Here is a 17,092-nt window from a genome sequence, read left to right as displayed (position 1 = left end):
GTATGTAGTGATCTCCTCCTAGTGGTGGTGTATAATCTGTATGTAGTGATCTCCCCCTAGTGGTGGTGTATAATGTGTATGTAGTGATCTCCCCCTAGTGGTGGTGTATAATGTGTATGTAGTGATCTCCCCCTAGTGGTGGTGTATAATGTGTATGTAGTGATCTCTCCCTAGTGGTGGTGTATAATGTGTATGTAGTGATCTCCTCCTAGTGGTGGTGTATAATCTGTATGTAGTGATCTCCCCCTAGTGGTGGTGTATAATGTGTATGTAGTGATCTCCTCCTAGTGGTGGTGTATAATCTGTATGTAGTGATCTCTTCCTAGTGGTGGTGTATAATGTGTATGTAGTGATCTCCTCCTAGTGGTGGTGTATAATGTGTATGTAGTGATCTACCCCTAGTGGTGGTGTATAATCTGTATGTAGTGATCTCCCCCTAGTGGTGGTATATAATGTGTATGTAGTGATCTCCCCCTAGTGGTGGTGTATAATATGTATGTAGTGATCTCCCCCTAGTGGTGGTATATAATGTGTATGTAGTGATCTCCCCCTAGTGGTGGTGTATAATATGTATGTATTTATCTCCCCCTAGTGGTGGTATATAATGTGTATGTAGTGATCTCCCCCTAGTGGTGGTGTATAATGTGTATGTAGTGATCTCCCCCTAGTGGTGGTGTATAATCTGTATGTAGTGATCTCCCCCTAGTGGTGGTGTATAATCTGTATGTAGTGATCTCCTCCTAGTGGTGGTGTACAATCTGTATGTAGTGATCTCCCCCTAGTGGTGGTGTATAATCTGTATGTAGTGATCTCCTCCTAGTGGTGGTGTATAATGTGTATGTAGTGATCTCCCCCTAGTGGTGGTGTATAATGTGTATGTAGTGATCTCCCCCTAGTGGTGGTGTATAATGTGTATGTAGTGATCTCCCCCTAGTGGTGGTGTATAATGTGTATGTAGTGATCTCCCCCTAGTGGTGGTGTATAATGTGTATGTAGTGATCTCCCCCTAGTGGTGGTGTATAATGTGTATGTAGTGATCTCCCCCTAGTGGTGGTGTATAATCTGTATGTAGTGATCTCCCCCTAGTGGTGATGTATAATCTGTATGTAGTGATCTCCCCCTAGTGGTGATGTATAATGTGTATGTAGTGACCTCCTCCTAGTGGTGGTGTATAATGTGTATGTAGTGAGCTCCCCCTAGTGGTGGTGTATAATGTGTATGTAGTGATCTCCCCCTAGTGGTGTATAATCTGTATGTAGTGATCTCCCCCTAGTGGTGGTGTATAATCTGTATGTAGTGAGCTCCCCCTAGTGGTGGTGTATAATCTGTATGTAGTGATCTCCCCCTAGTGGTGGTGTATAATCTGTATGTAGTGAGCTCCTCCTAGTGGTGGTGTATAATCTGTATGTAGTGATCTCCTCCTAGTGGTGGTGTATAATGTGTATGTAGTGAGCTCCCCCTAGTGGTGGTGTATAATCTGTATGTAGTGATCTCCCCCTAGTGGTGGTGTATAATCTGTATGTAGTGAGCTCCTCCTAGTGGTGGTGTATAATCTGTATGTAGTGATCTCCTCCTAGTGGTGGTGTATAATGTGTATGTAGTGAGCTCCCCCTAGTGGTGGTGTATAATGTGTATGTAGTGATCTCCCCCTAGTGGTGGTGTATAATCTGTATGTAGTGATCTCCCCCTAGTGGTGGTGTATAATGTGTATGTAGTGAGCTCCCCCTAGTGGTGGTGTATAATGTGTATGTAGTGATCTCCCCCTAGTGGTGATGTATAATGTGTATGTAGTGATCTCCCCCTAGTGGTGGTGTATAATCTGTATGTAGTGATCCCCCCCTAGTGGTGGTGTATAATGTGTATGTAGTGATATCCTCCTAGTGGTGATGTATAATGTGTATGTAGTGATCTCCCCCTAGTGGTGGTGTATAATCTGTATGTAGTGATCCCCCCCCTAGTGGTGGTGTATAATCTGTATGTAGTGATCCCCCCCTAGTGGTGGTGTATAATGTGTATGTAGTGATTTCCCCCTAGTGGTGGTGTATAATCTGTATGTAGTGATCTCCCCCTAGTGGTGATGTATAATCTGTATGTAGTGATCTCCTCCTAGTGGTGGTGTATAATGTGTATGTAGTGATATCCTCCTAGTGGTGGTGTATAATCTGTATGTAGTGATCTCCCCCTAGTGGTGATGTATAATCTGTATGTAGTGATCTCCTCCTAGTGGTGGTGTATAATGTGTATGTAGTGATCTCCCCCTAGTGGTGATGTATAATCTGTATGTAGTGATCTCCTCCTAGTGGTGATGTATAATGTGTATGTAGTGATATCCTCCTAGTGGTGGTGTATAATCTGTATGTAGTGATCTCCCCCTAGTGGTGATGTATAATCTGTATGTAGTGATCTCCTCCTAGTGGTGGTGTATAATGTGTATGTAGTGATCTCCCCCTAGTGGTGGTGTATAATCTGTATGTAGTGATCTCCTCCTAGTGGTGGTGTATAATCTGTATGTAGTGATCTCCTCCTAGTGGTGGTGTATAATGTGTATGTAGTGATCTCCCCCTAGTGGTGGTGTATAATGTGTATGTAGTGATATCCTCCTAGTGGTGGTGTATAATGTGTATGTAGTGATCTCCCCCTAGTGGTGGTGTATAATGTGTATGTAGTGATATCCTCCTAGTGGTGGTGTATAATCTGTATGTAGTGATCTCCCCCTAGTGGTGGTGTATAATCTGTATGTAGTGATCTCCTCCTAGTGGTGGTGTATAATGTGTATGTAGTGATCTCCCCCTAGTGGTGGTGTATAATCTGTATGTAGTGATCTCCTCCTAGTGGTGGTGTATAATCTGTATGTAGTGATCTCCTCCTAGTGGTGGTGTATAATCTGTATGTAGTGATCTCCTCCTAGTGGTGATGTATAATCTGTATGTAGTGATCTCCCCCTAGTGGTGGTGTATAATCTGTATGTAGTGATCTCCCCCTAGTGGTGGTGTATAATCTGTATGTAGTGATCTCCCCCTAGTGGTGGTGTATAATCTGTATGTAGTGATCTCCTCCTAGTGGTGGTGTATAGTGTGTATGTAGTGATCTCCTCCTAGTGGTGGTGTATAATGTGTATGTAGTGATCTCCCCCTAGTGGTGGTGTATAATGTGTATGTAGTGATATCCTCCTAGTGGTGGTGTATAATGTGTATGTAGTGATCTCCTCCTAGTGGTGGTGTATAATGTGTATGTAGTGAGCTCCCCCTAGTGGTGGTGTATAATCTGTATGTAGTGATCTCCCCCTAGTGGTGGTGTATAATCTGTATGTAGTGATCTCCCCCTAGTGGTGGTGTATAATCTGTATGTAGTGATCTCCTCCTAGTGTTGGTCTATAACCTGTATGTAGTGATCTCCTCCTAGTGGTGGTGTATAATCTGTATGTAGTGATCTCCTCCTAGTGGTGGTGTATAATCTGTATGTAGTGATCTCCTCCTAGTGGTGGTGTATAATCTGTATGTAGTGATCTCCTCCTAGTGGTGATGTATAATCTGTATGTAGTGATCTCCCCCTAGTGGTGGTGTATAATCTGTATGTAGTGATCTCCCCCTAGTGGTGGTGTATAATCTGTATGTAGTGATCTCCCCCTAGTGGTGGTGTATAATGTGTATGTAGTGAGCTCCCCCTAGTGGTGGTGTATAATCTGTATGTAGTGAGCTCCCCCTAGTGGTGGTGTATAATGTGTATGTAGTGATCTCCCCCTAGTGGTGGTGTATAATCTGTATGTAGTGATCTCCCCCTAGTGGTGGTGTATAATCTGTATGTAGTGAGCTCCCCCTAGTGGTGGTGTATAATATGTATGTAGTGATCTCCTCCTAGTGGTGGTGTATAATCTGTATGTAGTGGTCTCCCCCTAGTGGTGGTGTATAATGTGTATGTAGTGAGCTCCCCCTAGTGGTGGTGTATAATGTGTATGTAGTGATCTCCCCCTAGTGGTGGTGTATAATCTGTATGTAGTGATCTCCCCCTAGTGGTGGTGTATAATCTGTATGTAGTGATCTCCCCCTGGTGGCGGGGTCGTCCCTCTCACCCCCCTCTCTCTGCAGTTTTGCAGGGCATCTCCATGCGGCGCCTGCACTCCTGGTCGGGCAGTGTCTCTGATGTCCTGTGGGCGGAGCGAGGGTCCACGGTGGAGGTGCAGTGTTCTGCCTCGGCCTCGCGGCCCCCTCTGTATGAGTGGAGTCAGGAGGTGAGTAGGGGGCGCTATAGAAGAGCCTCTTCTGTCCTCGTTGTATGGACTCCTGTAATGATGGAAGGCCCCGCCTCTCTGACCCCTCCCTTTGTCCCTCCCCCTTTCTCCAGCTCAGTGATTGGATCCTGCCCTCGGATACGCTGGTGCTCAGGAATGTGAATGAGGAGTCGGAGGGGCGGTACATGTGCCAGGCCCGGCACCCGGACATGAGGAGCCTGGTGAGGAGCCGCTCCTTCCAGCTGCGGGTCGTGGACCAGAACCCCCTGGAGGTCCGAGGTAAGTGCTGGTCCTGGGGGACTCCTGGCCCCTCCCTGATGACTCTCCTGGTGCTGACCTGTGTCTGGTGTCTCTGCAGGTGTGGTGTCCGGCCTGAGCTTCGGGGACATCCTCCTCTTCATCGCTGTCCCCACCGTCCTGCTGAGCGTCCTGGTGTTCACCCTCCTGTCCCTCCTCCTGCGCCACCGCAACCGCCAGAGGAAGAAGCCGCAGATCAGCCTGTGAGTCCCCAGCACCCACCGGGGTATCCCCCGTGCACCCCCCTCCCCGGGTCTCCCCCCCGTGCACCCCCCTCCCCGGGTCTCCCCCCGTGCACCCCCCTCCCCGGATCTCCCCCCCCGTGCACCCCCCTCCCCGGATCTCCCCCCCGTGCACCCCCCTCCCCGGGTCTCCCCCCGTGCACCCCCCTCCCCGGGTCTCCTCCGTGCACCCCCCTCCCCGGGTCTCCCCCCGTGCACCCCCCTCCCCGGGTCTCCCCCCGTGCACCCCCCTCCCCGGGTCTCCCCCCGTGCACCCCCCTCCCCGGGTCTCCCCCCGTGCACCCCCCTCCCCGGGTCTCCCCCCGTGCACCCCCCTCCCCGGATCTCCCCCCGTGCACCGCCCTCCCCGGGTCTCCCCCCGTGCATCCCCCCTCCCCGGGTCTCCCCCCCGTGCACCCCCCTCCCCGGGTCTCCCCCCGTGCACCCCCCTCCCCGGGTCTCCCCCCGTGCACCGCCCTCCCCGGGTCTCCCCCCGTGCACCGCCCTCCCCGGGTCTCCCCCCGTGCATCCCCCCTCCCCGGGTCTCCCCCCCGTGCACCCCCCTCCCCGGGTCTCCCCCCCGTGCACCCCCCTCCCCGGGTCTCCCCCCGTGCACCCCCCTCCCCGGGTCTCCCCCCGTGCACCCCCCTCCCCGGGTCTCCCCCCGTGCACCGCCCTCCCCGGGTCTCCCCCCGTGCACCCCCCGCCCCGGGTCTCCCCCCGTGCACCCCCCTCCCCGGATCTCTTATGCCGTGTTGTCTCCTCCTCCTGGCAGGGTGGACGGGGAGCAGAGGGCCCCCATATATAAGGGAAGCCTCCAGTCCGTGTACAGCACCAGCTCAGACTCCCAGCCTCTGGTCATGTGATCTGCGCAGCAGGTAAGTCCAGAGACCATCAGCAATTCTGCTATTCAGGACCCCGGGAAAGCTGGGTGTAATATAAAAAGCATGAAAGATCATGAGGAAGAGTGATAATAGGGGTGCGGACAGCAGATGGGACCAGGCACAGATCTCCAGCTCTTTGTGTATCTTGTTAGTAGCAGCAGAACTGTAGCTTCTCCAAGTGCCTGGATGCACATCCTCACACTGCTGTGCTCTGTGATTTCAGCATATAGCTGCTCCACAGGACCCTCCTTCTGAGCAGTTGCTGTAATATATAATCACAAACCTGCAACTGTATTTACACAGAGAGGAGGGGCTGTTGAGTAGTTCAGAGAGTACAGAGCACAGCAGTGTGAGGTCTAATTACACATCTCTCCAGGGACAATACATAACACTGGCTGCAGAGAGCACAGAGCACAGCAGTGTGAGGTCTGATTACACATCTCTCCAGGCACAATACATAACACTGGCTGCAGAGAGCACAGAGCACAGCAGTGTGAGGTCTGATTACACATCTCTCCAGGGACAATACATAACACTGGCTGCAGAGAGCACAGAGCACAGCAGTGTGAGGTCTGATTACACATCTCTCCAGGCACAATACATAACACTGGCTGCAGAGAGCACAGAGCACAGCAGTGTGAGGTCTGATTACACATCTCTCCAGGCACAATACATAACACTGGCTGCAGAGAGCACAGAGCACAGCAGTGTGAGGTCTGATTACACATCTCTCCAGGGACAATACATAACACTGGCTGCAGAGAGCACAGAGCACAGCAGTGTGAGGTCTGATTACACATCTCTCCAGGGACAATACATAACACTGGCTGCAGAGAGCACAGAGCACAGCAGTGTGAGGTCTGATTACACATCTCTCCAGGGACAATACATAACACTGGCTGCAGAGACTACAGAGCACAGCAGTGTGAGGTCTGATTACACATCTCTCCAGGGACAGTACATAACACTGGCTGCAGAGAGCACAGAGCACTGCAGTGTGAGGTCTAATTACACATCTCTCCAGGGACAATACATAACACTGGCTGCAGAGAGCACAGAGCACAGCAGTGTGAGGTCTGATTACACATCTCTCCAGGGACAATACATAACACTGGCTGCACAGAGCACAGAGCACAGCAGTGTGAGGTCTGATTACACATCTCTCCAGCGACAATACATAACACTGGCTGCAGAGATCACAGAGCACAGCAGTGTGAGGTCTGATTACACATCTCTCCAGGACAATACATAACACTGGCTGCAGAGAGCACAGAGCACAGCAGTGTGAGGTCTGATTACACATCTCTTCAGGGACAATACATAACACTGGCTGCAGAGAGCACAGAGCACAGCAGTGTGAGGTCTGATTACACATCTCTCCAGGGATAATACATAACACTGGCTGCAGGGAGCACAGAGCACAGCAGTGTGAGGTCCGATTACACATCTCTCCAGGGACAGTACATAACACTGGCTGCAGAGAGCACAGAGCACAGCAGTGTGAGGTCTGATTACACATCTCTCCAGGGGCAATACATAACACTGGCTACAGAGGGCACAGAGCACAGCAGTGTGAGGTCTGATTACACATCTCTCCAGGGAGAATACATAACACTGGCTGCAGAGAGCACAGAGCACAGCAGTGTGAGGTCTGATTACACATCTCTCCAGGGACAATACATAACACTGGCTGCAGAGAGCACAGAGCACAGCAGTGTGAGGTCTGATTACACATCTCTCCAGGGACAATACATAACACTGGCTGCAGAGAGCACAGAGCACAGCAGTGTGAGGTCTGATTACACATCTCTCCAGGGACAGTACATAACACTGGCTGCACAGAGCACAGAGCACAGCAGTGTGAGGTGTGATTACACATCTCTCCAGGAACAATACATAACACTGGCTGCAGAGAGCACAGAGCACAGCAGTGTGAGGTCTGATTACACATCTCTCCAGGGACAATACATAACACTGGCAGCAGAGAGCACAGAGCACAGCAGTGTGAGGTCTGATTACACATCTCTCCAGGGACAATACATAACACTGGCTGCAGAGAGCACAGAGCACAGCAGTGTGAGGTCTGATTACACATCTCTGCAGGGACAATACATAACACTGGCTGCAGAGAGCACAGAGCACAGCAGTGTGAGGTCTGATTACACATCTCTGCAGGGACAATACATAACACTGGCTGCAGAGAGCACAGAGCACAGCAGTGTGAGGTCTGATTACACATCTCTGCAGGGACAATACATAACACTGGCTGCAGAGAGCACAGAGCACAGCAGTGTGAGGTCTGATTACACATCTCTCCAGGGACAATACATAACACTGGCTGCAGAGAGCACAGAGCACAGCAGTGTGAGGTCTGATTACACATCTCTGCAGGGACAATACATAACACTGGCTGCAGAGAGCACAGAGCACAGCAGTGTGAGGTCTGATTACACATCTCTGCAGGGACAATACATAACACTGGCTGCAGAGAGCACAGAGCACAGCAGTGTGAGGTCTGATTACACATCTCTCCAGGGACAATACATAACACTGGCTGCAGTCTGTCTGGTCCCACCTGCTGACAGGTTCCCTTTGTCTTGGGTTATAGTTCCCTGGGGTCGGGTCTCCCGTCCTCTGTAATGACTTATGTTCCTCTCTTCCTCTTCTCCAGCCAGGACCCTCCTCCTCCTCTCTGCTTCAGCCGGACGCTGCCCCTCCCCCACAGCCATATAAGATCTCTGCTTCCTGTGCGCCTTTACAGAACCTGGTGGAGGGAACCTCGAGGGGGAAGGAAATTCTTTGTGGTTCAAATCTTTCCAATCAGTTTGTGGTGACTTGTGATCTTCCTGCGGTGATTCCCGATAATCGATGTCTGGTGGTTAGTGATCGGCGGCGTCTTCCTCCGCCCTCATCTCCTGCAGCGGGAAGGGGGAGGGGTTTGTGTGAATACATAAGGAGTCGGCAAGGAGGGCACATATATCACCCCCACCAGCAGGGGGCGCCGGTGTCTGGAGCGAGGACGACCTACTCCTACAATCACCATAACCAAGCCTTAAAGGGGAGCATCATAAGTCAGGGGGAGCCTGAAGGGGTGGAACTACAACTCCCAGTATTTATTACAGAGCCAGAAGGGGTAGAACTACAACCCCCAACAATTGTTGGGCCTCTGGGAGGAGTCTGAGTGAGTGAGGGGGCTCTGGGAGGAGTCTAGTGATTGGTGGGGCCTGGGAGGAGCCTATGAGCAGAGAGTATCATGGCTGTCTGGGTATGCTGGGAGTTGTAGTGCCACTACAGGTGGGGAGCCCCAGCCATCACGTTACCCTCCTTCTTACCTGGATCTCCCGACCTGGAATTCTAATCAATGTTTTATTTGTGTGAAGTGTTTTCCTAATAAATGAGACTCCAACTTTTTGGAATTTTAATTCTTACTTTTTGGGTTCTAAGAGACTGAAAAAGGGCAAAAATTAGTCCAGAAGCAAAGTGACAAAGTCGGCTCTGCTACATGTGTGGCCCCGGATGTGGATGTCGGGGGGCCCCTGGTTATTGCTCCCCACACTCCACTACATTGTGTTCTTCACTCTGAGACAATTGTAGCGAACCCTCAGCTGTGAGGAGCGTCCGGTCTGGCCAGAATGGCAGCAAGCAGAGATGTTACAAATGATGAGGATGAGAAGGAAGTTGTAGTTTGTGGTGTCCTGCGGCTCCTCGGCTTACAGAACCCGGCAGGAGCCTCAACCATGAGAAAAGGAATCCAGGAAATCTCTGTCTGATTATTAAGAATTTATGGTGGGAGATCCGTATTTGTTGTAATTTTGTTGTTATTTGTCTGCCCCTCTCCTGTAAGGCTGCGGTCACACACGGCACAACCTCTCAGAGGAGGAGATTTGCCTAATTACATTTTTGTCAACATTGAGTTAACAAACCGCAATCGTTAAAGGGAACCTGTCAGCAGGGACTTCAATTTCCCTGCTGACAGGTTGCAGGAGCCCATTACACCTGCCTCTCTGCCTCCTCTAAGCATCTGCATTATGATATAATTGTGTGTTATAAATTACCTTGCATCCTGACAGAATCCTCTGTGTAGTCCCAGGGGTTGGACTTTGGTTTGGATGCATTTCAAAAAAACAACATATAACTTGTCTGTGCTGTAGACTCTTCAGCCTCTACTTTTGTGCTCCTATACAGCTCCCCCAGGAAATGCAACCAAACCAAAGCCCAACCCCTGGGACTACACAGGATTCTGTCAGGGTGCAAGGTAAGTTATAAGACACAATTATATTGTAATGCAAATGCTTAGAAAAGGCAGCTGTGCACTGCAGGTGTGAGGGGCTTCTGTAACCCGTCTGTAGTGAAATTGAGGTCCCTGCTGACAGGTTCCCTTTAACAAACACATGCAGTAACACACCTGTCTGAAGTTTGCTGGAGCGGATTTGGATGTTCCAGAAGAGTGGGAGAAGGTCCGATGAAACCAAAGTAGAGACAACTCTGGAGGTAACTCATCAGTCCCTCTGCTCCAGAGGTCACCTACCTACAGCGCAGTCTTATACTTATTTTCCACCATAATTTGCAAAAAAGGGGGGGGGGAACTTGTACAATTGTTGGCTGACTAAGTAAATATTCCCCCCACTGTATATGTGGCTCCTCCTATTTACTTCTATAGCCCTTCCAAGGGGGTGTCAGAGATGTTCTAGTATTGAGGGGAGGTAGGTATCTGGGGTCCCCCCCCCTTCTGGAGGTGGGTTCTGAGGTAAATATAAGTGTCTGTTATAACAATCCCCTTTCCAGGAACACTCCAGGCCAGACTAATACTGCATTCTTCTTAGTACAGGATCCTCAGGGGCGGAGCATAGTCCTAGGTAGATAAGCTCCACCCCTGAGGTGTAAAGTAAAAGCCAATTTGTGCCTTTTTATGGTGCATTATCACATTTCCTGGATTATAAAATGGGCGATAGCCAGAATTTTTATTTATTTACAGTGGGGTTTTTTTTTTGTCCTGGAATTTTTTTTTTCAATTTAAAATGTTATTGAACAAAAAACGCACAACAAAGACACCACACAGGAAAATAACTAAACATGAACTTTATTTTTTTTTTTCAGTTTTCTTATTAGTTTTTTTTAATCTGTCCGTTTCTTAATCTGTTGTGTTTTTGTTTTTTTAAATTTTTTTTTTTTTTGTTCTTTTTGGTACATTGTGTACAAAACTGGTGCTCCGGACAGTGAAGATGACGGGAGGATAATGGTGGGGACCCGAAGAGTGGTGAAAGAGAGAGGAAAGAGGGGTAGAAACACAAGGAAAAAAAAAATAAGATTACACTAAGCCCCTCCCAGGCTGAACTTTACCACCCGCCCCCAACACAGAAAAACGGGGCAAGAACAACATCCCCCTCCACCTCTCTCTCCACAACAAGCCCGGAGCCCACATTTCTGTAAACGGCGAAGCAGCTCGGGGCCAGAGAGGCCGTCTACACTGAAGATAATGAGACAGAAACAAAGTAATTATCATTGGCCTCTCTGGAAGGACCGCCCCCGCGGAGCCGTACATTATGTTTTCCCTCTGTGCTGCTGTGGCCGCTCGATCTGTGGAACAGGACATTGTGCTGTTAAAAGTATATGGCTTTTAGGCCGGTTATTGGATGAGCGATTAGCCCTTTTGTTGCACCAGTAGGGGGCGACTCTGACGGCAGCAAAAGGGTTAAAGCGATAAGTTATTTTTTAAAAAAAAAACAAAGAAAATTGATGGCTCGGTACACGCAGAGTCGGGTGTGAGCGTCGTCTTCTTGTCGCGTGATGACCCCGCCTCCAGGATGGACTATAGTTTATTTACATATATATATTTATATATTAATTTCCCCTAGGTTCATGGCTTTTTTTTTTAAGGTTTTACAGTTAACGAGAAACAACAAGAAGAAGAAGAGACGGGAAAATAAAAATCAAAAAAATTAAGAAATGAAAAAAAAAAAATCTAAACATTTTTGAGAAAAAAAAAAAACACGGCACTGAGGAAGAAAAAAAAAATCCCCCCTCCCCCCCCATGTAAAAATACAGACAATATACACAGCCCGATCGACAACTTCCTGTCAAACAGGAAGAGGATGTTACAAAGCAGTTCATTGGCTCCCATCCACCGTCTCATAAATAGCAGGGATTCTACAGAAGATATGGGACTGGGCTCTGATTGGCCGTTATCCCTGCTTTATAATCCTAACCCCGCCTACGAGGAGCTCCAGGTACAACGTAATGAGGAAACCGCATAGCTACTGTATAACACAAGGGAGTACGGGGCAAAAATCAGTGTGGCACCCCCGCTTCATCTCACCAGGCTCCTCCCCCTCAGGTCAGAATAATCCCACCCCCAGGATGGATGCCCCTCCCCATTTTCTCCATACACACATCCGCAGGCCTTATTTTCAGGAGGGTAAGATCTGGATACTCTCCTCTTTTTATACTGTTTATACTCCATTCCATCTGAAACCTCCTCGTGTCTCCTCTAGTCACAGCAAAAGCTGCAAGCAGAAAGCTGTAAATTTTAACCATTGATTAGTAAGGATATCTAACATGTCAGTGTCTGCTGCTGGACACAGCGCCCCCGGGGGATGGAGGATCCGGCCAGTAAGTGTCTGCGTTGCCTATAAGGGCTACAGCCACCTACTGTTAAGTGTATGCAGCTCCTGTGCAGATAGAAGTGTCCTGACTACGGATAGTGAACCTGTAGTCAGAGGGGATGGGATGATACAACTGCAGCATCTGACTGCGCTTAGGATTGTAGTCTGTTCCTAGGGAGACACATGAGACTGCAGCGGAGCTGTATACCCTCTAATATGAATGAGGCTTATTGCGACATTAACCCCTTCCTGTATTCCATCCACTGCCTACACCTCCACCCCCGGGGGGACGCTGCATGGGCAGCAGACTGGATACCTGTTACCCCAGGTCCGGTGATGTATGTATGAATGTGGGGGTCTCCATACAGTGCGGCCCCCCCACCACGATTTAACCCTTTCCTATCTGTACATTTGCTCCTTTTGTAAATATTTAATCACAACATAAAAAATACTTATTGTCTTGTTTTTTTGGGGGGCCTCTGCAGTTGGACACATCATGGTCAGCCCCTCCCCCCTGCAGGATCCACCATGGCCGACCCGGTGAGGCTGCTCCGCCCCCTTCTATAATACCGCCCCCTTCTATAATACCGCCCCCCCCCCCCCCCCCCCCAGCTAGGAGAAAATAAAAAACTCAGGTTATTAATACTGTTGGGATTTTTTTTCTGTCTTTTTTTGTCATTTTGTCTTCTTTTTTTTTTTTTTTAAATAAAAAACTCCTCCTTCCTCTTGTGGTTTTCGCCTCCATTTAGAAAAGCCTCGCGCGCTTCTCCGTGCTCGTCCAGGCCGCTCGCTTCATGGGTCAAGTATGAGCCTAAGGGTCACAGAAGGGGAGAGGAAAGAAAGGTCAGAGAAGTGACTACAGCGCCACCTAGTGGTCAGGGATGTGACTACAGCGCCACCTAGTGGTCAGGGAAGTGACTACAGGGCCACCTAGTGGTCAGGGAACAGACTACAGCGCCACCTAGTGGTCAGGGAAGTGACTACAGCGCCACCTAGTGGTCAGGGAAGTGACTACAGCGCCACCTAGTGGTCAGGGAAGTGACTACAGCGCCACCCAGTGGTCAGGGAAGTGACTACAGCGCCACCCAGTGGTCAGGGAAGTGACTACAGCGGTCAGGGATGACTACAGCGCCACCTAGTGGTCAGGTAAGTGACTACAGCGCCACCTAGTGGTCATAGATGTGAGTACAGCACCACCTAGTGGTCAGGGAAGTGACTAAAGCGCCACCTAGTGGTCAGGTAAGTGACTACAGCGCCACCTAGTGGTCAGGTAAGTGACTACAGCGCCACCTAGTGGTCAGGTAAGTGACTACAGCGCCACCTAGTGGTCAGGTAAGTGACTACAGCGCCACCTAGTGGTCAGGTAAGTGACTACAGCGCCACCTAGTGGTCATAGATGTGAGTACAGCACCACCTAGTGGTCAGGGAAGTGACTAAAGCGCCACCTAGTGGTCAGGGAAGTGACTACAGCGCCACCTAGTGGTCAGGGAAGTGACTACAGCGCCACCTAGTGGTCAGGGAAGTGACTACAGCGCCACCTAGTGGTCAGGGAAGTGACTACAGCGCCACCTAGTGGTCAGGGAAGTGACTACAGCGCCACCTAGTGGTCAGGGAAGTGACTACAGCGTCACCTAGTGGTCAGGGAAGTGACTACAGCGCCACCTAGTGGTCAGGAAAGTGACTACAGCGCCACCTAGTGGTCAGGAAAGTGACTACAGCGCCACCTAGTGGTCAGGGAGGTGACTACAGCGCCACCTAGTGGTCAGGGAAGTGACTACAGCGCCACCTAGTGGTCAGGGATGTGACTACAGCGCCACCCAGTGGTCAGGGAAAAGACTACAGTGGTCAGGGATGACTACAGCACCACCTAGTGGTCAGGTAAGTGACTACAGCGCCACCTAGTGGTCATAGATGTGAGTACAGCACCACCTAGTGGTCAGGTAAGTGACTACAGCGCCACCTAGTGGTCAGGTAAGTGACTACAGCGCCACCTAGTGGTCAGGGAAGTGACTACAGAGCCACCTAGTGGTCAGGGAAGTGACTACAGCGCCACCTAGTGGTCAGGGAAGTGACTACAGCGCCACCTAGTGGTCAGGGAAGTGACTACAGCGCCACCTAGTGGTCAGGGAAGTGACTAAAGCGCCACCTAGTGGTCAGGGAAGTGACTACAGCGCCACCTAGTGGTCAGGGAAGTGACTACAGCGCCACCTAGAGGTCAGAGAAGTGACTACAGCGCCACCTAGTGGTCAGGGAGGTGACTACAGCGCCACCTAGTGGTCAGGGATGTGACTACAGCGCCACCTAGTGGTCAGGGAAGTGACTACAGCGCCACCTAGTGGTCAGGGAAGTGACTACAGCGCCACCTAGTGGTCAGGGAAGTGACTACAGCGCCACCTAGTGGTCAGGGAAGTGACTACAGCGCCACCTAGAGGTCAGAGAAGTGACTACAGCGCCACCTAGTGGTCAGGGAGGTGACTACAGCGCCACCTAGTGGTCAGGGAAGTGACTACAGCGCCACCTAGTGGTCAGGGAAGTGACTACAGCTCCACCTAGTGGTCAGGGAAGTGACTACAGCGCCACCTAGTGGTCAGGGAAGTGACTACAGCGCCACCTAGTGGTCAGGGAAGTGACTACAGCGCCACCTAGTGGTCAGGGAAGTGACTACAGCGCCACCCAGTGGTCAGGGAAGTGACTACAGCGCCACCCAGTGGTCAGGGAAGTGACTACAGCAGTCAGGGATGACTACAGCGCCACCTAGTGGTCAGGTAAGTGACTACAGCGCCACCTAGTGGTCATAGATGTGAGTACAGCACCACCTAGTGGTCAGGGAAGTGACTAAAGCGCCACCTAGTGGTCAGGGAAGTGACTACAGCGCCACCTAGTGGTCAGGTAAGTGACTACAGCGCCACCTAGTGGTCAGGTAAGTGACTACAGCGCCACCTAGTGGTCAGGGAAGTGACTACAGCGCCACCTAGTGGTCAGGGAAGTGACTACAGCGCCACCTAGTGGTCATAGATGTGAGTACAGCACCACCTAGTGTTTAGGGAAGTGACTAAAGCGCCACCTAGTGGTCAGGGAAGTGACTACAGCGCCACCTAGTGGTCAGGGAAGTGACTACAGCGCCACCTAGTGGTCAGGGAAGTGACTACAGCGCCACCTAGTGGTCAGGGAAGTGACTACAGCGCCACCTAGTGGTCAGGGAAGTGACTACAGCGCCACCTAGTGGTCAGGGAAGTGACTACAGCGCCACCTAGTGGTCAGGGAAGTGACTACAGAGGCACCTAGTGGTCAGGGAAGTGACTACAGCGCCACCTAGAGGTCAGGGAAGGGACTACAGCGCCACCTAGTGGTCAGGGAAGTGACTACAGCGCCACCTAGTGGTCAGGGAAGTGACTACAGCGCCACCTAGTGGTCAGGGAAGTGACTACAGCGCCACCTAGTGGTCAGGGAAGTGACTACAGCGCCACCTAGTGGTCAGGGAAGTGACTACAGCGCCACCTAGTGGTCAGGGAAGTGACTACAGCGCCACCTAGTGGTCAGGGAAGTGACTACAGAGCCACCTAGTGGTCAGGGAAGTGACTACAGCGCAACCTAGTGGTCAGGGAAGTGACTACAGCGCCACCTAGTGGTCATAGATGTGAGTACAGCACCACCTTATGGGCGGGGATGTGACTACAGCGCCACCTAGTGGTCCGGTATGTGGCTACAGAGCTACTTCTTACCTTTTTGCCGGACAGAACACCAGACCATGACAATGAGGACGCAGATGACAAGGAAAACCAGAAGCGCCAAGATGCCACCAATGATCGCGTATGGGACTTGGGTCTGGGCCTCAATGATCGCTCCGGGGTCTGCAGGGATATTAGGTATATAATATATAGGTGTATTATACATGAACCCCTATGATACAGTGTAAGGGGCAGCACTCACCGTACACCACCAGCACGTACTGGTCCGAGGAGCGGCCATGCTTGTTGGACACCTGGCAGGTGTAGGTCCCGTTGTCTTGCAGGCTGAGGGATGGGAAGGTGAGGAGATCGCCCTGGACCTGCGCCCGCTCCGGTAACGTGTCGTTCAGGCGGCTCCAGATGATGTCGTCCGGCCTGGAGGGGAGACACCAAGTGTAGGGTCAGTGGTGAAGTCCCCAAAGCCCAAAGCAGGGGGAGGACGACCCCGTCTTATTTACAGCGGGGCAGATATGGGCTCATGTGGGGGACCCTCCATCCCACTGTTACCCCAGTAGTTCTGGACCATCGCCCCATCTCATGGGTGGAGGGGTCTGCCAAGGTCTTCTCCTCCCCATAGTTATGTCAGATCCGTGCCCCCAACTACAGGTACAGATCCAAGTGATGCTGAACCCTGGGTCAGGGGCCCCTGATGTGTCATGACTGGGGCCCCCAGTGTCAGTGTGGCCCCTGTAAGCCGTTGTATCTTCGTCCCTCTCCTGGTGATAATGGGGCTTCCCGGATATGAGCGGCCGCCCCCGTACACCGGAGATTTACACCTCATATTGTGCAGCGGAGCAAGAACTGAAACGGCTCCAGGACACGGAACGTCTCACGCGGGAGCGGCACGGCTGGAGCGCCCCCCAGGGGCCAATGACGCCTCTGCTGGAGGAATTTCCATCTCTAATTACCAGCCAGGGGTCTGCACGCGCTCAGTATCTCACCTCTGGGGTCTTCAGGCAGGAAAAGGAGATGAAAATGTTAGCGAGAAGAATTAAACTCTCCTTAAAGGGGATTTATCATCGAGCATAAAATACGGAACGGTGGACGTCATCCGATTCCCGCTCCGCCCTGGATTCATTTGGCTTTAGTTTTTAAAAAATGAATCCATCCGTTAAAAAGATACAACACCTGG

At 50.9% G+C, this 17,092-nt stretch overlaps 1 protein-coding gene and 1 long non-coding RNA gene across 2 annotated transcripts in view; one reads left to right on the top strand and one right to left on the bottom strand.

Annotated features, from left to right (window-relative positions):
• Positions 1-9,046, top strand: part of LOC140066235 (tyrosine-protein kinase-like otk) — a 32,763-nt gene extending 23,717 nt beyond the window's left edge. The window contains exons 4-8 of the mRNA XM_072113790.1: positions 4,086-4,228; positions 4,342-4,507; positions 4,587-4,728; positions 5,522-5,624; positions 8,302-9,046. Coding sequence (XP_071969891.1) covers positions 4,086-4,228; positions 4,342-4,507; positions 4,587-4,728; positions 5,522-5,612 — 542 coding nt within the window. The 3' untranslated portion in view covers positions 5,613-5,624; positions 8,302-9,046. The remainder of the gene's footprint in view (positions 1-4,085; positions 4,229-4,341; positions 4,508-4,586; positions 4,729-5,521; positions 5,625-8,301) is intronic.
• A 3,812-nt stretch (positions 9,047-12,858) lies between these two features.
• On the bottom strand, positions 12,859-16,370 carry LOC140065286 (uncharacterized). Its single transcript, XR_011847878.1, has 3 exons — positions 16,163-16,370; positions 15,955-16,083; positions 12,859-13,043 (listed from the first exon to the last, which is right to left on the bottom strand). It is a non-coding gene; the product is annotated as an uncharacterized lncRNA (long non-coding RNA).
• Between the last annotated feature and the right edge of the window lie 722 nt (positions 16,371-17,092).

The sequence above is a fragment of the Engystomops pustulosus genome, chromosome 6 (assembly GCF_040894005.1).
Source record: "Engystomops pustulosus chromosome 6, aEngPut4.maternal, whole genome shotgun sequence".
NCBI classification, from domain to species: Eukaryota; Metazoa; Chordata; class Amphibia; order Anura; family Leptodactylidae; genus Engystomops; species Engystomops pustulosus.
The sequence above is the reverse complement of the archived record's forward strand: the minus strand, read 5'-3'. Positions and strand labels throughout refer to the sequence as shown.